The sequence below is a fragment of the Salmo salar genome, chromosome ssa20, assembly GCF_905237065.1.
Source record: "Salmo salar chromosome ssa20, Ssal_v3.1, whole genome shotgun sequence".
NCBI classification, from domain to species: Eukaryota; Metazoa; Chordata; class Actinopteri; order Salmoniformes; family Salmonidae; genus Salmo; species Salmo salar.
Genome location: NC_059461.1, coordinates 61,372,191 through 61,393,609, shown reverse-complemented (window position 1 = coordinate 61,393,609; position 21,419 = coordinate 61,372,191). Strand labels below are relative to the sequence as shown.

At 43.7% G+C, this 21,419-nt stretch overlaps 1 protein-coding gene across 6 annotated transcripts in view; it reads right to left on the bottom strand.

Moving 5' to 3' along the window:
* Positions 1-19,174: 19,174 nt before the first annotated feature.
* Positions 19,175-21,419, bottom strand: part of brip1 (BRCA1 interacting helicase 1) — a 37,395-nt gene continuing 35,150 nt past the window's right edge. For 3 of the 6 annotated variants that reach the window (XM_045703728.1, XM_045703727.1, XM_045703730.1), the window contains 2 exons: positions 19,879-20,613; positions 19,175-19,751 (listed from right to left, as the gene is read on the bottom strand). In XM_045703728.1, coding sequence (XP_045559684.1) covers positions 19,627-19,751; positions 19,879-20,613 — 860 coding nt within the window. In that variant the 3' untranslated portion in view covers positions 19,175-19,626. The remainder of the gene's footprint in view (positions 19,752-19,878; positions 20,614-21,419) is intronic. The other 3 variants (XR_006760989.1, XR_006760988.1, XM_045703729.1) reach the window with 3 other exon arrangements.

The window sequence follows — 21,419 nt, the reverse complement described above, 5'->3', positions numbered from 1 at the left end:
AGGATGATCAATGGTAATAGTATGCACCTGAGCTCAATTTCGAGTCTCATAGCAAAATACTTACAGTACCAGTCAAAAGTTTGTACACACCTACTCATTCAAGGGTTTGTCTTTATTTTTTACTATTTTCTACTTTGTAAAATAATAGTGAAGACATCACAACTTTTAAATAACACATATGGAATCATGTAGCAACCAAAAAAGTATTAAACAAATCAAAATCTACTTTATATTTTAGATTCCTCAAAGTAGCCACCATTTTCCTTGATGACAGCTTTGCACACTCTTGGCATTCTCTCAAACAGCTTCACCTGGAATGCTTTTCCAACAGTCTTGAAGGAGTTCCCACATACGCTGAGCACTTGTTGGCTGCTTTGCCTTCACTCTGTGGTCCAACTCATCCTAAACCATCTCATTTGGGTTGAGGTTGAGTGATTGTGGAGGCCAGGTCATCTGATGCAGCACTCCATCACTCTCCTTCTTGGTCAAATAGTTCTTACACAGCCTGGGGGTGTGTTGGGTCATTGTCCTGTTGAAAAACAAATGATAGTCCCACTAAGCGCAAACCAGATGGGATGGAGTATCGCTGCAGAATGCTGTGGTATCCTTGCTGGTTAAGTGTGCCTTGAATTCTAAATCAATCACAGACAGTCACCAGCAAAGCACCCCCACACCTCCTCCATGCTTCACGGTGGGAACCACACATGCAGAGATCATCCGTTCACCTACTCTGCGTCTCACAAAGACACGGCGGTTGGTAACAAAAATCTCAAATTTGGACTCATCAGACCAAAGGACAGATTTCCACCGGTCTAATGTCCATTGCTCGTGTTTCTTGGCCCAAACAAGTCTCTTCTTCTTATTGGTGTCCATTAGTAGGTCTTCTGTGTGGCTCAGTTGGTAGAGCATGGTGTTTGCAACGCCAGGGTTGTGGGTTCGATTCCCACGGGGGGCCAGTACGGAGAAGAAAAAAAATGTATGCATGCTCTGGATAAGAGTGTCTGCTAAATGACAAAAATGTAAATGTAATGGTTTCTTTGCAGCAATTAAACCATGAAGGCCTGATTCACACAGTCTCCTCTGAACAGTTGATGTTGAGATGTGTCTGTTACTTGAACTCTGTGAAGAATTTATTTGGTCTGCAATTTCTGAGGCTGGTAATTCTGATGAACTTATCCTCTGCAGCAGAGGTATTTCTGGGTCTTCCTTTCCTGTGGCTGTCCTCATGAGAGCCAGTTTCATCATAGCGCTTGATGGTTTTTGCTACTGCACTTGTTGAAACTATCAAATTTTCCAGATAGACTGACCTTCATGTCTTAAAGTAATGATGGGCTGTCATTTCTCTTTGCTTATTTGAGCTGTTCTTGCCATAATATGAACTTGGTCTTTTACCAAATAGGGCTATCTTCTGTATACCAACCCTACCTTGTCACAACACAGCTGATTGGCTGAAACGCATTAAGGATAGAAATTCAACAAATTCACTTTTAACAAGGCACACCTGTTAACTGAAATGCATTTTTAGCAAAAGCAGCAGCTACTCTTCCTGGGGTCCACACAAAACACAATACAGGATGACATAATACAGAACATCAATAGACAAGAACAACTCAAGGACAGAACTAAATACTAAATATATTTTTTTTAAAGGCACACGTAGCCTACATATCAATGCATACACACCAACTATCTAGGTCAAATTCCAGGTGACTACCTAGTGAAGCTGATTGAAAGAATGCCAAGAGTGTGCACAGATGTCATCAAGGCAAAGGGTGGCTACTTTGAAGAATCTCAAATCTAAAATATTTAGATTTGTTTAAAACTTTTTTGGTTACTACATGATTCCATGTGTCATTTCAAAGTGTTGATGTCTTCACTATTATTCTACAATGGAAAAAAATAGTAATAGTAAAAAGAAAATAGTAAAAATACATTAAAAACCCTTGTATGAGTAGGTGTGTCAAAACTTTTAACTGGTACTGTATGTAAATAAGCTATTTCAGTTTATTTTATAAAAATTGGCAAAAAATTCCCAATACCTGTTTTTGCTTAGTCATTATGGGGTATTGTGTTTAGATTGATGAGGGAAAAAAACTATTTAATACATTTTAAAATAAGGCTGTAACGTAACAAAATGTGGAAAAGGTCAAGGGGTCTGAATACTTTTCGAATGCACTGTATGAATGAATGAATGAAATTGTATTTTCGTGTCAAATCGCCAATTGGAAACCCATCCCCTATGGGATTAATTGACAAACATTACAATAATTCACTATGGTAATTAAATGATAATTCTTCTGGTGTTCTCTGTATTGCTCATCGCATAAAAAAAGGTAAAAATCAATACATAATAGTAAATTACATCCCTAAAGCAGTAGAATAATATACATACATACATAAATACCATAAACAGATAAATACAGAAAAAGGGAAAAAAAAGAAACAGAAGCATATTGTGTGTGTACCACCTGCCTCCACAGTTCCAGCCAAAAGTCTCTCCCCACAGCCGCTAAATATATAGGCCTAAATATAATCTCAGCACTACTTTTTACACTTTGCCATTCTCAAAACTAAACAATACCTAGACACAAGCTTGGTCACCCCATGGCATGGTGGTGAGAGCCCGGGGGGCAGCTAGCCTACTGGACGTTTTCTATTGTTTAATCCAACGTGAGCATTCAGACGAAAATTATTAGATGTAATACCTAGTGGAGCATGAAGGTAGTGTGTGTCCCAAATGGCACCCTATCCCCTATATAGTGCACTACTTTTGAACAGGGCCCACAGGGTCCCGATAGTGTACTATATAGGGCAGGGGACCCAAAATAAAATGTAACTGTGGGTTTATTTTTCCATGAGCGGATGGTCGGGGGTCCAGAACATATTTCTGAATAATTTGTACACAGCAAATTGATCGCAAGAATCCCAACAGATATAGTATATGACAAAAATATATATCATTTCAAACCTTTATTACATTGGGATACGATCACATATGCCGCTCTATTTATGAGTGGGAATACTTGGGAACAGATTTCCTAAATTAAAATCACTTTGAGCTAATTTCCTGGTGATTTTAGTCTTTTATGTCCAAGAGCAAACATGATAAATGATAAAGCCTATTAGGGTTCCCTGATATAGGGAATAGAGTGCCATTTGGGACACAGCCAGGTATTTTTATTATGACAGAGACATGATCCTGCGTGGTAGTTGTAACTGAATCATCGCCAGCAGCAAGCTGCCAGTCTCTCCTCTCTGCTGTAACAAAGTACATTAGGAAAACACAGTTGTTTTTTTCGAGCCCTGTTCATTATGTGGACGTAATGATTTAATGTGTGTGTGTGGTGTTGGCCAGTTATGATTTGGGGTGGGGCAGACACAGGGAGGTGTCATTGGTGTGAGGACGAAAACAAAGCAAGACTGGACAAAAAGATGCCAGCCAGGCCTCCTGAGTGGTCAGCAGTCTAAGGCACTGCATCGCAGTGCTTGAGGTGTTTTTTATTTTTAATACATTTGCAATTTCTAAAAACCTATTTTTTCTTTGTCATTTTGGGGTATTGTGTGTAGCTTGATGAGGGAAAGAAACTATTTAATCAATTTTCGAATAAGGCTGTAACGTAACAAAATGTGGAAAAAGTCAAGGAGTCTGTATAATTTCAGAATGCACTGTACATGTTAGTCAATCATTTCACCCACACCGCTCCCACACGTGAACGAGCGTCTGTATAGCCAAGCGCTAAGAAAGAACTTGACGAGCTGCAAGTCCCGCCTCTCCCATCTACTCATTGGTTTTCAGGAGCATACAACCCCACGTGGGTATTTGAAAGATGAACGAGTAAATATTTATCTTCGTTCATATGCATTTAACATTTTAATTACTCTGCCATTTTCAAAGTCATGTCCCCTTCCTTCACTTTCCCTAAATAAGTCTAATCAATTTCGATTTTACAAACAGAGTTTATGTTATAAGAAGTTTAGGACAAGTAATCCCCCCCCCCCTTCCTGCCCTTCCTTCACCTGTTGGCTGCCATATGACAATGGCCCATTGAAACTACACCTAAACTATATCAAAACTAATCTCACACATAGGACTATAATAATAGATCGCCGAAAGATGAAATTGACAAAAGTCTGACGGGTGACAATATTATCAATTGCCTTGTGAATGAAGTGACTACAGTGCAGCGTGGGTAATTGACGAAGAAGGGAACAGAGCTTACCAAAAAGCAACTGTTTCCAATCATCTTCATGCAGGTAAGACGTTTTGATTTCATAACCTATCAGAAAGAACAGGTTCTAAGGTTTCTAAAACACATACTATACATTTGCCAAACAACTTAAAATGAAAGGGATACTTTGGGATTTTGGCAATGAGGCCCTTTAACTACTCCCCCCTAGTCAGATGACCTGGTGGATACCTTTATGTGCTTAATAGTCACATGTACAGGGTTGCAGGTGTGGTTGCTGGGTACAGTGAAAATCATAGGTCCGAGCTCCAACATGCAGGACTAAGTGAAATAAAATAATGAAAATTGTAATAAAAACAATATAAATATAAAAATAGCACTATATACATCATAACTGTAAAAGTGATTAATAAATGTCCATTGTGGTGGAGGCAGAGTAAAGACTGTTGAGGAGGTGGTGGTGAATGACCATGGGGGGAGCACCATGACCATTGAGGGTGTCTGGGGACCACGTTAAATAAAAAACAATAAAAATTACAATAAAAAAACTAGAATATACAATAATATTAAACAACTACAACAGTGATGAATGTTGTTGGGGTGGGGGCACAGTAAATTCCAGATGAGGAGGTGGGGGAAAATGTCCAAAGAGGGAGTAGCCGAGGGGAATGTCCATAAGGGGAGTAGCAGGGGAGGGGGGAGCAGGTAGCTAACTAGTTGTGGCTATTCAGCAGCCTGATGGTCTGAGGGTAGAAACTATTGCCCAGTCGTCCAGTTTTTGCCATGATGCTCCTGTACTGCCCGCGTCTGAGTGATTGAAGCAGGGTGAACAGGTCATGGCTCGGGTCCCTGATGATCTTCTTGGATTTCCTGCAAAACCTGGTGTCTTCCAGGGCAGGCAGTGTGCAGCCAATGGTGCGTTCGGGTGCAAGTAGCACCCTCTGAAGTGCCTTACGGTCCGCGGTGTAGGAGTTGCAATACCAGGCTGTGATGCAGCCCGACAGTATGCTCCCGATGGTGCTCCTGTAGAACACTGAGGGCCCTAGGGGACAGGACAAATTTCTTCAGCATCCTGAGGTTGAAGAGTCGCTGTCGTGCCTTCTTCACCACGGTGTCTGTGTGGTTAGACCATTTCAGCTTCTCTGTGGTCTGTATGCTAGTATTTCGAAGTTATTGACAGTGTCCATGGTGGCTCCGTTGATGAGTATGGGGCGTGTCCAACCTGGTTCCTCCTGAAGTCCACAATCAGCTCCTTTGTTTTTCTAACGTTAAGGGAGAGGTTGTTTACCTGGCACCACACCTTCAGACTACCTACCTCCTCCCTGTAGGCTGTCTTGTTGTTGTTGGTAATCAGACCTACTACTGTTGTGTCGTCAGCGAACTTGATGGTGTTGGAACACTGAGAGGCCACACAGTCGTGGGTATACAGGGAATACTGGAGGGGACCGAGGACGCACCCTTGTGGGGCCCTCGTGTTGAGAATCAGGGTCAAGGAGGTAATGTTGTCTACCTTCACCACCTGGGGGCGACCCGTCAGGAAGTCCAGGACCCAGTGGCAAAGGGAGGAGTTCAGACCCAGGGTCATGAACTTTGTAATGAGCTTATAGGGCACTATGGTATTGAAGGCTGAGCTGTAGTCGCTAAACAGCATCCTCACATATGCATGTTATTTTGTTAAAAAAAATCATTGTGTATTTATTTTGTATTTAAATATATACATGTTTTTTTCCCTTCCCCCTTTTCTCCCCAATTTCGTGGTATCCAATTGGTAGTTACAGTCTTGTCCCATCGCTGCAACTCCCGTATGGACTCGGGCGAGGCAAAAGTCGAGAGCCGTGTGTCCTACAAAACACAACCCAGCCAAGCCGCACTGCTTCTTGACACAATGCCCGCTTAACCCGGAAGCCAGCCGCACCAATGTGTCGGAGGAAACACCGCACACCTGGCGACCGTGTTAGCGTGCATTGCTAGTGCGTGATTGGACAAGAACATCCCTGCCGGCCAAACCCTCCCCTAACCTGGACGACGCTGGGCCAATTGTACGGCGCCCCATGGGTCTCCCGGACGTGGCCAGCTGCGACAGAGCCTGGACTCGAACCAGGATTTCTAGTGGCACAGCTAGCCTTAGACCACTGCGCCACTCAGGAGATGCATTGCTTTTGTCCAGGTGGATAAGGGCAGTGTGCAGTACAATGGCGATTGCGTCATCCGTGAATTGGAGAGGGTTGAGTGTGTCGGGGAGTGAGGAGGTGACATGGTCTTTGACTAGCCTTTTTAAGCACTTCATGATGACGGAAGTGAGTGCTACTGGTCGAAAGTGAGTGCTACTGGTCGAAAAATTTGATCATATTACTCCAGTGCTAGCCTCCCTACACTGGCTTCCTGTTAAGGCAAGGGCTGATTTCAAGGTTCTACTGCTAACCTACAAAGCATTACATGGGCTTGCTCCTACCTATCTTGGTCCTGCCGTACATACCTACACGTACGCTACGGTCACAAGATGCGGGCCTCCTAATTGTCTCTAGAATTTCTAAGCAAACAGCTGGAGGCAGGGCTTTCTCCTATAGAGCTCCATTTTTATGGAATGGTCTGCCTACCCATGTGAGAGATGCAGACTCAGTCTCAACCTTTAAGTCTTTACTGAAGACTCATCTCTTCAGTAGGTCCTATGATTAAGTGTAGTCTGGCCCAGGGGTGTGAAGGTGAACGGAAAGGCTGGAGCAACGAACCGCCCTTGCTGTCTCTGCCTGGCCGGTTCCCCTCTCTCCACTGGGATTCTCTGCCTCTAACCCTATTACAGGGGCTGAGTCACTGGCTTACTGGTGTTCTTCCATGCCGTCCCTAGGAGGGGTGCATCACTTGAGTGGGTTGAGTCACTGACGTGGTCTTCCTGTCTGGGTTGGCGCCCCCCTTGGGTTGTGCCGTGGCGGAGATCTTTGTGGGCTATACTCGGCCATGTCTCAGGATGGTAAGTTGATGGTTGGAGGTATCCCTCCAGTGGTGTGGGGGCTGTGCTTTGGCAAAGTGGGTGGGGTTATATCCTGCCTGTTTGGCCCTGTGGCCACAGTGTCTCCTGACCCCTCCTGTCTCAGCCTCCAGTATTTATGCTGCAGTAGTTTATGTGTCGGGGGGGCTAGGGTCAGTCTGTTACATCTGTAGTATTTCTCGTCTTATCCGGTGTCCTGTGTGAATTTAAATATGCTCTAATTCTCTCTTTCTTTCTCTCTCTCGGAGGACCTGAGCCCTAGGACCATGCCTCAGGACTACCTGGCATGATGACTCCTTGCTGTCCCCAGTCCACCTGGCCGTGCTGCTGCTCAAGTTTCAACTGTTCTGCCTGCGGCTATGGAAACCTGACCTGTTCACCGGACGTGCTACCTGTCCCAGACCTGCTGTCCCAGACCTGTTGGAACCCTTACCTGTTCACCGGACGTGCTACCTGTCCCAGACCTGCTGTTTTCAACTCTCTAGAGACAGCAGGAGCGGTAGAGATACTCTCAAAGATCGGCAATGAAAAAAGCCAACTGACACTTACTCTTGAGTTTCTGACTTGTTGCACCCTCGACAACTACTATGATTATTATTATTTGACCATGCTGGTCATTTATGAACATTTGAACATCTTGGCCATGTGCTGTTATAATCTCCACCCGGCACAGCCAGAAGAGGACTGGCCACCCCTCATAGCCTGGTTCCTCTCTAGGTTTATTCCTAGGTTTTGGCCTTTCTAGGGAGTTTTTCCTAGCCACCGTGCTTCTACACCTGCATTGCTTGCTGTTTGGGGTTTTAGGCTGGGTTTCTGTACAGCACTTTGAGATATCAGCTGATGTAAGAAGGGCTATATAAATACATTTGATTTGATAGTCATTCAGTTCAGTTACTTTCCCTTTCTTGGGCACGGGATGATAGTGGACATCTTGAAGCAGGTGGGTATAGCAGCCTGAGCTAGGGAGAGATTGAAAATGTCCAAGAATACAACAGCCAGCTGGTCTGCACATGCTCTGAGGGCACTGCTAGAGATGCCGTCTGGGCCGGCAGCCTTGCAAGGGTCAACGCGTTTGACTTACATACGTCCTCAGTGGAGACTGTGTGTGAAGTCCACATTGTCATCGGGGGCTCTCCTCGGCAGCTCAGGGTCATTGTGCTCGAATCTTGAGAAAAAGGTGTTTTGCTCCTCCGGTAATGTGGTGTTGGTGACCACGATGTGGCTTTCTTTTTGCAATCCGTGATCGTTAGGAGCTCCTCCACATACGCCTTGTGTCCGACCCGCTGAATTGCTCCTCCAGTTTGTCACTATACTTGTGTTTCGCTATCTTGATCGATCTGCGTAGGTCTTATTTGTACTATTTAACCAAACTATTGTCCCGGTCACCTTGCCCTTTTCATAAGCAGCATCACTCTCTTTCAGTTTCCCTACAAGGCTGCTATCAATCCATGGTTTTTGATTCAGGAACGTCATCTATGCATTTTTTTAATGAATCCGGTGTCTCAGTCTGCGTATTCATTGACGTTATCTCCAGAGGCGACCTGGAACATATTCCAGTCCAGTTGGAGAGAGAATTCTGATTGGTCGGACCAACGCTGTACAGACCTGTCTCTACGTGCAGTTTAGCGTAATGAATGGAAGTCTTCCAGTCATGCGTTAACGCTAGTTAGTATTTGCTCACGAAACGAGCTCTAACTTCCTTCATACTGAACACAGAGACATACAAATGGAATCGACAAGTTCATCTGACTCTGGGAAGTAGATTTTCCAAAATACATAAGTATCCCTTTAATTAAGGCATGAGCTCTATTTCATAGAATATTACAGCCACTATTCCATGAGTTCTACATGTGAACACTTGTAGCAGCATAGCCATAGACTACTAAACACTAGTAACATAAAACAAACTTGAAATATCACATTATGTTCTTTTGAAATACAATTCCTTCGTTTTTTTGTTTCTGAAGACCTGCCGAAATGATATAATAATGGATTTCTTTGTGATGGTGTAGACTATAACACTTGAATTGTGGTGTTTTCTGGTTTTTCATTACATATAGCCTACAGCAACATAGAACATTTTAATTAGTTTCCCCCCTCATATTCTAATGGTAGGCATGCCTAAAACCTTCATAAACACAACCAGATGATACATTTCATATAAGCTATTGCAAAAAAGTATCTCGATCCCCAGCTTTTCTTAATAGTCGGAGTAGAGAAACACTACATTTTGTATGACCCCAGGTCAAAATTCTACAAAGATGCAGCTAAAAAAAGGACCTATATGCATTTCAGGTAAAATAACAACCCAATGTTCACCTCCCAGGACAAATTAGCTAGCAACAGCAAGTTAGCTAAATGTCCATGAATGTTTCATGTGTGTTTGACATGCCCCCAAAGTAATATAGTTGGTTTAGAGTTGGTTTTAATGTGTTAACCTGCGTGTCATGGTCTGATGTGGATGGACAAAATCCACATACACAGACACACGCGCGTGGCAGGTGTAGTCAGCATGCTCCTCCTTAGCTTCAAGTGCACTGTGTTGTATTCATGGCCAGGCAGCTAACCAGCAGGGTTCCAGCCACCATGCAAGCCTTTTTAACCCTTTAAACAGTGCCTCACAGAACAGAGCAGAGGTCTAAGGTATGGAAGGCAGAAAAAAATATGTGTATTGACAATGAGACATTCAATTATACAATTAAATTACAACAGTTTCAACTTTTTATATTTAAATAGTCTTGCTGCGATTATCTGAAAGTTCTCATCCATCCTGCAAACCACTCGCTCTCTGCAGGGAGGGTGTATGTGGTATGAGTCTCTGTCAGCGGCATTTGCGATGTGTTCCTAGCACACACTCAACTCGCGGCCATTGCTGTGGTCCTCCCTTTGTCCAGTGTTCCAGCTGAAAGGGGATTCAGCTGACATAATCGAATTCTGATCAAGAAATGATCCCGCATAGGCATTGATCACCTAGAGCAGGGTTCCCCAACTGGTGGCCCACAGGTGATTTTATTTAGCCCCCCAAGTTTTGATTAAAAAAAATGTACACAACTTTAAAATTGTTGGAAATAAAATACTTTAAAAATCATCATTAAATCAGCTCCAAGTGATTTTAATTTTAGACATCTGTTCCAGATATGTGATCATATCCAAAATGTAAGCAAGGTTTGAAATTATTATGTTTTAGTCAAATATCATATCTGTTAGTGTTCCTTTTGGTAAATTTGCAGTCTACAAATTATTTCGAATTATGTTCCGGCCCCTTGACCATCCGCTCAAGAAAAAACAAATAAAATAAAAATAAAGAAAGAAAATTGGCCTGCGGTTGAATCTGATGATCCCTGACCTAATGAGAATTTCAATGGGGGCACCAGAGTACCAAAATTTTGACTTTGCTAGGGCACGCACCATTTTTTACAAGGGAGAAAAGGAGAAAATAGAATGCAACGGAGGGAGGGGAGATGAGGAAGTAAGATTGTCACTTGTGCCTCTGTGTTTACATCCCGAATGGCACCCTATTCTCTACATAGTTTGTTTGGTGAAGTTCAAAGCAGTTTGATTATTTGTTACATTGTGGTTAAAATTATGAATGTAAAAGACAAATCAAATAAATCAGATTCATAATTAATTAATTAGATACGTGTCGCGATCTTGTCATTTTTCCAATGCACCTAAAACGTTTGTAATTCATCAACACTGTCGAGTACAAGCATATTGAGGCTAATGACATAGGGTAAAGAAAACGTTTTCACATACTGTATGTAGCACCCTCTTGAACTGACCCATATTTTCCTGCATTCTAGAACACTGAGTGGACTCCTTTATTTATTGTCCATTTGTTTAATTAGAACGCAGGTGAAATCTGTTCACACGCAGATCTTTGTAAATGATGACTTTTGTAATCTTTTTTTTTATTTATCTAGGCAAGTCAGTTAAGAACAAATTCTTATTTACAATGACAGCCTAGGAACAGTGGGTTAACTGCCTTGTTCAGGGGCAGAACGACAGAATCTTACCTTGTCAGCTCAGGGTTTTGATCTAGCAACCTTCCGGTTACTGGCCCAACACTAACCACCAGGCTACCTGCCGGATAAGGTTTGTAAGAAACGTGTCTTGTGTGTAGACACAGTGCACAACGTAAGTGGAAAACAAACTGAGCTGCAACACAGATGGCCAAAAGTCTGGGGTGTATCGATCGACTAAATATTGATCCAACATACACAGAAAACAATGTTGCTGGTAGTAGCGTTTGCTGGTATTCACACTAGTGATTATTATTTTGTGTATCTATGCACTCTCTTACAAACCTTTCTGTAATGTATTGAACAACTACATTTCCTTTAAATCATCTAATAATCATGGTTGAGAAGACTTGTGGGCATAGTGGGAAATGTTTATACATTGTTTTCATATGGAGTTCACACATCAAACTTTCCCTTCTAATTTTCTACAACTAGCCTACCATCCCTGCTTTAATCTGTCATTGACTGGTCAACTCAGGACAGAACTTTCCTAGACACGGCAGTGAATTTGTTCTGACCTGAGTTTACCAGTCAATCAAGGCCATGCCTTTCAATCAGAAAAGAGGAATTAACTAGCGGGCCTTGAGTTTGACAAGTGCTCTAGCCTATATAATTAGTATAAAAGGTAATAAACGAGAAATAATATAAAATACAATCTCTCAGTTTGTCGAAAACAAGTCATTAAAATCATGTTCTAAAAACAGTATTGTTTATGACACAAATGTGCTAGCTGTCACACCCAAGCTTCCCCAGTGTGCTAGCCATCACCCCCAAACTTTTGCAGAGCGGCATCTCTGTAATCTCTCATCACTCAATTGAACTATTAAAAAAGCAGCTCAGGAGTGATTAAGACATTGTAATCGATTAAGACTTGGCAGCAGCCGCATCGACCGACGGGTCAATAAAGGCTTGTTAACTCATTCACAGGGAGAAGAGTGACAACTTGGAATCGGTCTTCAGTCCGTCACCAATATCAGACAGATTATCTAATTAAATAATTATCCTGCCACTGTTGTGTTGTTGGTATTGATTTATCCACCCAAATGTCTCGCCACTCCACCCCAGGCGTAGTGTAGCATAGCATATGGACGCTTGGCAGGAGACAGAGTCTAAGTCCCAAATTGCACCCTATATAGCCAATAGGTCCTGGTCAAAAGTAGTGCACTATGTAGAGAATAGGGTGCCATTCGGGATGTAAACACAGAGGCACAAGTGACAAACACCAACTGAAACGATCTGCCCTAAGAACATGATGTGCAACAAAACAGTACAGTAGCCCTTTGTCTAGCACATGTACTGCAGTTTGAGGACATCAAACAAATGGCCTGTTATTAAACCTCTAAAATGTAACGCATGTAATTGTCACAGGATCCAACGAAAGTGGCGCCCCTCGTCGGTCGGTCGGGCGGCGCTCGTCGCCGGCCTATTAGCTGCCACCGATCGTTGTTTCTGTGTTTTTTGGTTTTGTCTGTGTGTTCCGCACCTGTTTTGTGTCTGTCATTAATGGGGGCTTATTTAGTGTGTTTTCAGTTGGGGTTTTGTGCGGGATTGTTTATTGTCCACTCAGGACGGTGAGACGTGATTTGTACATTTTCACTGACAGTTTTGTCAGAAGATTTACTGGGCTGCGCCCCTTGCTTTTTGTGCCGTGTGATAATTTTTCGTGTTTTATGGGAATGTGTTTTTCCCAGGCAGACTGTATGTAGCGCCCTGTGCCTTACAGCCTTTTGTGTGTGTCGATTTATTAAAAGACACTCACCTCCAGCACCTCTGTCTCCTGCATCTGATTCCGCCTCTACACTAGTCCAAGTCAGTCGTGACAGTAATCAAAAATGTAATCTACATACTCCCCCAAAATAAATATTTATCATGAGAGGGCCATAAACAATAACTAGTAATGCTGCATACATATTCATGGGGCAGCAGGTAGCCTAGTGGTTATAGTGTTGGGCCAGTAACCGAAAGGTTGCTGGATCGAATCCCCGAGCTGACGAGGTTAAAAAAATCTGTTGTTCTGCTCCTGAACAAGGCAGTTCACCCACTGTTCCCCGGTAAGCCGTCATTGTAATTAAGAATTTGTTCTTAACTGACTTGCCTAGTTAAATTATAAATAAATACTCCAAGAAAGGTTAATTAAAATCTCACCTTTCTGGTAAAGGTGAGGTATAGTCACTTTTAAGTACACAGTACATATGAAATATTTACCAAATAAAGTAAAAATAACACAATAACGAGGCTATATGCAGGTGGTACCGGTACCGAGTCAATACAGGTTAATCAAGGTAATTTGTACATGTAGGTAGGGGTGACGTGACTATGCATAGATAATGAACAGCGAGTAGCAGCAGTGTAAAAATCAAATGGGGGGGGGGGTGTCAATGTAAATAGTTCGGTGGTCATTTGATTAATTGTTCAGCAGTTTTATGGCTTGAGGGTCGAAGCTGTTAAGCAGCCTTTTGGTCCTAGACTTGGCGCTCCGGTACTGCTTGCTGTGCGGTAGCAGAGAAAACAGTCTATGACTTAGATGACTGGGGTCTTGGACAATTTTTTGGGCTTCCCTCTGACACCGCCTAGTACGTAGGTCCTGGATGGCAGGAAGCTTGGCCCCAGTGATGTACTGGGCAGTACGCACTACCCTCTGTAGAGCCTTACGGTCATATGCCGAGCAGTTACCATACCAGGCGATGATGCAACCGGTCAGGATGCTCTCGATGGTGCAGCTGTAGAACTTTGAGGATCTGGGGACCCATGCCAAATCTTTTCAGTCTCCTGAGGGGGAAACGGTGTTGTCGTGCCCTCTTCACAACTGTCTTGGTGTGTTTGGACAATGATAGTTTGTTGGTGATGTGGACACTAAGGAACTTTAAACTCTCGACCCGCTCCACTATAGCCCCGTCAACATTAATGGGGGCCTGTTCGGCCCATCTTTTCCTGTAGTTCATGATCAGCTCCATTGTCTTGCTCACATTGAGGGAGAGGCTGTTGTCCTGGCACCACACTGCCAGGTCTCTGACCTCCTCCCTAAAGGCTGTCTCATCGTTGTCGCTGATCAGGCCTACCACTGTTGTGTTGTCAGTAATGTCGTCAGCAAACTTAATGATGGTGTTGGAGTCATGTTTGGCCATGCAGTCGTGGTTGAACAGGGAGTACACAGGAGGGGACTAAGCACACACCCCTGAGGGATCAGCGTGGCAGAAGTGTTGTTGCCTACCCTTTCCACCTGGGGTCGGCCCGTCAGGAAATCCAGGATCCAGTGGCAGAGAGAGGCGTTTAGTCCCAGGGTCCTTAGCTTAGTGATGAGCTTTGAGGGTACGATGGTGTTGAACACTGAGCTGTAGTCAATGAACAGCCTTCTCACATAGGTGTTCCTTTTGTCCAGGTGGGAAAGGGCAGTGTGGAGTGCGATTGAGATTGCGCCATCTGTGGATCTGATGAGGCGGTATGCGAATTGGAGTGGGTCTAGGGTATCCAGGAGGATGCTTTTGATGTGAGCCATGACCAGCCTTTTAAAGCACTTCATTGCTACCGAAGTGAGTGCTACAGGGCGGTAATCATTGAGGCAGGTTACCTTCGCTTCCTTGTGCACAGGGACTATGGTGGTCTGCTTAAAACATGTAGTTATTACAGACTTGGTCAAGGAGAGGTTGAAAATGTCAGTGTAGATACTTGCCAGTTGGTCCGCATGCTTTGAGAACACGTCCTGGTAATCCGCCTGGCCCCATGGCTTTGTGAATGTTGACCTGTTTAAAGGTCTTGCTCACATTGGCTACCGAGAGCGTTATCACACAGTTGTCCAGAACAGCTGGTGCTCTCATGCATGCTTCAGTGTTGCTTGCCTCGAAGCGAGCATAAAAGGCATTTAGCTCGTCTGGTAGGCTCGCATCACTGGGCAGCTAGCGGCTGGGTTTCCCTTTGTAGTCTGTAATAGTTTAAGCCCTGCCACATCCGACAAGCGTCAGAGCCGGTGTAGCAGAATTCAATCTTAATCATGTATTGACGCTTTGCTTGTTTGATGGTTTGTCTGAGGGCATAGCGGGATTTCTTATAAGCGTCTGGATTAGTGTCTCGCTCCTTGAAAGCAGCAGCTCTAGCCTTTAGCTCGATGCGGACGTTACCTGTAATCCATGGCTTCTGGCTGGGATATGTACATACGGTCACTGTGGGGACGATGTTGTCGATGCACTTATTGATGAAGCCAATGACTGAGGTGGTGTACTCCTCAATGCCAATGGATGAATCAAGGAACATATTCCAGTCTGTGCTAGCAAAACAGTCCTGTAGCCTAGCATCCGCGTCATCTGACCACTTCCGTATTGAGCGAGTCACTGGTACTTCCTGCTTTAGTTTTTGGTTTTAAGCAGGAATCAGAAGGATATAATTATGGTCAGATTTGCCAAACGGAGGGTGGGGGAGACCTTTATATGCATCTCTGTGTGTCTAGAGTTATTTTTCCTCTGGTTGCACATGTGACATGCTGGTAGAAATGAGGTAAAACGGATTTAAGTTCGCCTGCATTAAAGTCCCCGGCCACTAGCAGCGCCACTTCTGGATGAGCATTTTCTTGTTTGCTTATGGCCTTACAGAGTGGTTGAGTGCCAGCATCGGTTTGGTGGTAAATAGACAGCTATAAATAATATAGATGAGAACTCTCTTGGTAGGTAGTGTGGTCTACAGCTTATCATAATGTACTCTACCTCAGGCGAGCCTCGAGACTTCTTTAATATTAGATATCGCGCAACAGCTGTTATTGACAAATAGACACACAGCCCCGACCCCTCGTCTTACCAGACGTAGCTTCTCTGTCCTGCCGGTGCATGGAAAATCCCACCAGCTCTATATTATCTGTGTTGTCGTTCAGCCACAACTCGGTGAAACATAAGATATTACAGTTTTTAATGTCCTGTTGGTAGTATAATCTTGATTGTAGGTCATCCATTTTAATTTGCCAATGATTGCACATTGGCCAATAGAACGTATGGCAGTGGGGGTTTACTCACTCGCCTAAAAATTCTCAACAGGCAGCCTGACCTCCATCCCCATCTGTCTTTTCTTCACTCAAATTATGTGTTTTGGGCCCGTTCCTGAGAAAGCAGTATATCGTTCGCATCGGACTCGTTAAACTAAAAATCTTCTTCTAGTTCGAGGTGAGTAATCGCTGTTCTGATGTCCAGAATTTATTTTCAGTCATAAGAAACGGTAGCAGCAACTTCACTACATTCCTAAAGAAATGTATGTACTTTTACTCCATATCTAATTCACACACTTATCAAGAGAACATCCCTGGTTATCCCTACTGCCTCTGATCTGGCGGACTTAATAAACACATGCTTCATTTGTAAATTATGTCTGAGTGTTGGAGCATGCCCCTGGCTCTCCGTAAATAAAAAAAAAACAAGAAAATGATGCCGTCTGGTTTGCTTTATAAGGAATTTTAAATTATTTTTATATTTACTTTTGATACTTAAGTATATTTAAAACCAAATACTTTTTTACTCAAGTAGTATTTTACTGGGTGACTTCCCATTTTACTTGAATAATTTTCTATTAAAAAAGGTATCTTTACTTTAAGTATGGAAATTATGGACTTTTTCCACCACTGCTTGTAACTGTGAAATACAGATGTATATTTAGTGTTAGAGAAAATGTACATATTTTCTAAATTTCTCTCTTGATCAAACGTCTGCCCCCATCACTGTGAACTTCTCACAGAGCTTGGCTTCCAGAACTCGTGAGGAACTCACCTTTCATCTCCTATTAATCTTGTCCATCTATGACAAACAGTGTTTTTTGTTTAAAATCTATGAATTATTTTAGATTACTGGCTATAAAATCGGTCTCTGAATGTGCTACAGCGACAAAACCACTCTCTCCTGCTGCATTGCGATGTAAGGATTCCAGGCATATGCATTGTTAGTGGCTGTTCGTGACGTAGGGTTCAGTCAGGAGTTGATGGACAGCCGGAAGAGCGAATTAAATGGTCGGTGGGACATGCCAGCTTCAAGTGGTGTCAGATTTCACAACCTGCTTCACACAGGCAGAAGAGACATATTCCTGTGTCCATGAGGATCAGGACTACCACTCAATGCAAGCCATTTCGATTTATGGTGTCCACATACTGATTTATAAGTGAAAATGTCAGTCGGAACCGGTACTAGAACCAAGCAGGTCCCCAAAACAGGGGACTTTACATCTAAGAGGTTGTACAGTACAATGCCATCACACATGCATGTATGCATGCGCGCGCACACACTGTCGACCACAGATTGATATTGGCATGATGTTTCAGTCTTCATTTTGCATCATCATACAGTTCAATAATTACAGCATATTTCTGAACACAGAAGAGGGACAGATATTGGTTAAAATGCAACTTTCAAATTGGTTACTGAACCCACACTTCAAACCCACAGCAACATATGAAGATAGAAAAGAACTTCTTGTACTAAGCGCAGAACAAAAGATGTGTGTCATTTCATACATTATACCTCTTAGTTCTACAACTGATTTGACCTGTTATGGTCAGGTTAACATTACAGTCTTGATTCATAACTTGATTATGAGGCAAACATTTGGGGTACATTGACTTCCATTGGTTTTTGGTTAGAAAATGCTAATATTTTTGGTTGGTGCAAAGTTTGGTAACAGAATGATGTCACAAACCGTCATTCTGTTAGAAAACTTTACATCTGCACTGTTCTTCAAGCAAATGTATTTTTGTAGAATTTTCTGTGGAAATTGTGCTTAGAACTGTATGGTTTGATTAACTTTGCAGTCATTGGTTTTTGACATACATTTTAAAGTGACAAATCTGAGTCTCAGAATCATTCTGTAACCATGGAATTGCTCTAAACAAACCCAAAGTGTGGATATTAGTCTCTCCTTATGCATAAGCTGCTTTCAAGGAATAAACAATTGTTTGTGTGTCTGGTGAGCACCAGCTAGAGGACAACCAGATCAAGCACACCTAGTACAAGGTGCTGTGTCCCTCCCTGTAAGGTTGAAGCTCACACCTGGTCCAGGGTGGGGTCCTGTGGGTGCTGGATCTCAGCTGCTACCAGAGCAGCAGACGAGGAAGAGTAGGGGTTGTGGAAGGCACAACCGCTACACTGTAGTAGCCTTGTCACAGAGCACTCCACTGGGTCCCAGATAGAATTGTAGGCTGTATGTGTACGTGTGTGTTTCAGAGAGAGAAAGAGAAAATGAAAATAAAGGACAAAAGAACTAAATGCAAAGTAACCCACAGAAAAGCCTGTAGGGAGACAGCATCAAAGGCCTCTGAGCCGCCAGCCACACATTAACCCACTCGTCAGCACAGGAAGTCATACACCTTAATCCTGGGGGAAAGTGAATATGAATAAACGCTCTTTGGCTAGTCACACTGATTGCTGTTTTATAACGACAGATAGTTTAAATGGATCATTACTATGAAGGGACTGTAAATACATATACCAATGGAACTATAGAATGCTGTTGGGGAAGTGTGTACTGTATGTATGGATGAAAGGTGCTTGGATCAGAGAAATAGAATGATTCATTCTTATTCTTTGGCTTGGATAGCAACACTGTCAAAGGGAAAAGTGAGTAGGGGATTCTAGCAGGCACCATGGCTTCTTTTGTCCTGAATAATCTATTGAGTAAGTGATTTGGGTGGATCCAGTTTAGATCCTTTCAGAGTTGGGACATCGTTCAGACAGGTTGGTTTCTCTCACTTCAAAGAGAGGGGAGCTCCCCAGCATAGACTTATGGCATCAATGAAGCAGGGGTTTTGTAACTATGGAAACATCTTGCTGACTGCAATGTTTAGCTCCTATAACAGTGCTTCCCTCTCTTTATGGTCATCCCCAGAGGTACTAAAACAAGCCTGAACAAGGAAAGTCTGTAATAGCAGGTTCTTCGTATGTGGCTGTATTATTCCAGTGAAATCACAAATTAACTAATTCCTGTAGGTTAGGCAACAACGTAAAGATTAAAGACAAAAGTCAGATGTATGATTTATTTAATGTCTACCTGTAGTGTTGTTGTCCCTGTAAGGCTAAAGACAGCTTCTGAGGGACTGTAGCGCCGCAATGCTCCCGTACCACCAGTAGGATAGGGGGGGGACACTGGGGTCTGGGTGGGAGGCAGGGACACTGGGCTGGACCTGCAGCCCCCCACCCTCTGGTGCCTTTAAACCTGGCTATCTGTTCCAGATAACACATAGTGCTCAGCAGCTCACCTAAGGTACACAGTCACAACATCCACTTTTGATTTGATTGAGGATTACTGACATAAGGATATGTGTTTATTTGTGGGAATGAAATGTACCCTCTGCCACGGGCGGTAGCTGCTGCCCACACACAGCACAGTCTAGTCCTCTGGAACAGGGTCTCTGGTTGTTAGTCCTCTGAAAGACAAGACTTGAGTTGGCATGATGTGCATCATATTAGCCCTGTTACACACAATGTGCATCACTACTGTTCAGATACCTAGGCTCCAAACCTGGTCTATGCAGTGGCCCCTGACGCACCTTCCTCCTCCGAGAGGCCCTGTTGCCCCCTCTATCGTGCACCTTGATGCCTAGAGGGGGGAACAAGCAACAGATGGATGGTTTTGATTTAATTTCCAAATGAGCACTGACAAATTCACTGACAAAAAAAAAAGGACAGACTGACCAAATGACTGTGATGCGCACAGGCTGTCTAACCTTTCTGTAAAGAGTTCTGACTACCAGGCCCTTCCTTTGTTAGACCAATGGAGCTACTCTCAGTCTCAGGTTCACCTCCAGGACTTCCTGGGGGACACACTCTACCCTCGCATTTAGGGTTGACAATGTCAAAGTGCACTGTTGTGGTGGCGGGGGTGCTGCTCGTGACTTCTTCCAGGCCCTCCCAAGAGGGGGGCAACCGTGCTTCTTTCCCCCTGAATCTCTTCACCTCTGGTCTGCATGTTGCCTTCAATCTCCCCCCGATGCAGTACTGTTGGCTGAAAACACTAGTAACCTCCTGCCCCTTGGCCTTACTGCTGTTGGTCTCTGGCTTGGGAACATCCTCCTGCCCTGTGGCCGCCCTGCTGGTTCCTGACTTGAAAGAGTCCTCTGGCCCCCTGGTCTTGGCCCTAATACTAGTCCCAGGCTTGGTAGAGGCCTGGTTCTTCCATCCTGTGACGGCCTGCTCTCCCTCAGTCTCCTCAGGACCAGCGACACAAGCAGATCTGACTCTGGCTGTCCTGCCCTGGACCTCTAGGCTCTGGTCTTTGGTCTGGGGCTGGACTGGGAGACTGGAGGTGGGTGCAAAGGGCACCCCTACCTTGGTCCTGCCTCTGCCCCTCTGACTGCACCTGACATGGGTCTGGGCCTGGTTCTTAGCCTGAGTCTTGGAAAGAACAACTCTCCCTTTCCATGGCTGGGTTGGTCTTGCAACAAAGACCTCAGCGCAGTGACCTGCCAATTAAAGCAAATGATGTTAATATGCCAGCTGCCTCATACTGCGTGGTGTCATCTTTTAAATGGCAAAATCTCAAACAAGCTGAAATAAACTTACTTTCCAATTATCAGCAACATGGGACATAAAAAATAAATAAAAATACTACAATTAGCCTACTGTGTGGATAATTGTATTTGTTCCAACTCGTAAGGATATATAAAGGCCTAGGCTAATCAGATACTGATGAGATAAAGGAACTTAGGGAAGCCTCAGTAAACACTCCAATAACCTCACAGTGCTGCATAACAGCCTTACAGACTAACCACCTATTCAGACATCTGCTTACCCTCTCCCATGGTACCCTTGATGATACTGATATTAACGAGGTGCCCTGCCACGTTCAGCCATGCAATTACATTAACTAACGAAGCTAAGGCACTGTCATATAGTGAGGCTAATGAGCAGAGGGATGAGCTTTAATTGAATGGTTCGGACTTCCACGTTGGACTCCTCCGTCAACCAATCACAGGTTAGGGATCGTTAGGGAGGTTTGTGTTCTAACGAGACAACGTCCTGTCAAGCTGATTGTGCTTAATTTGCCAGACTTCACTGTTCCCACCTCCCCCCATCTACAATTCAGCTTCTTTAACCAATGGTATGATTGATCATTTTCGGGGTAAGCCCAAACCACGATCACAACTAATCACTCTAACACTGTAAATGGCCTTTTACTCTTCACGACATCATTAAACCATTTCCCCCATTAAGGGGAATGGTTAGGGTGTACGTGAGAACATATGCCATTTGCTTAACTGCTCGTACA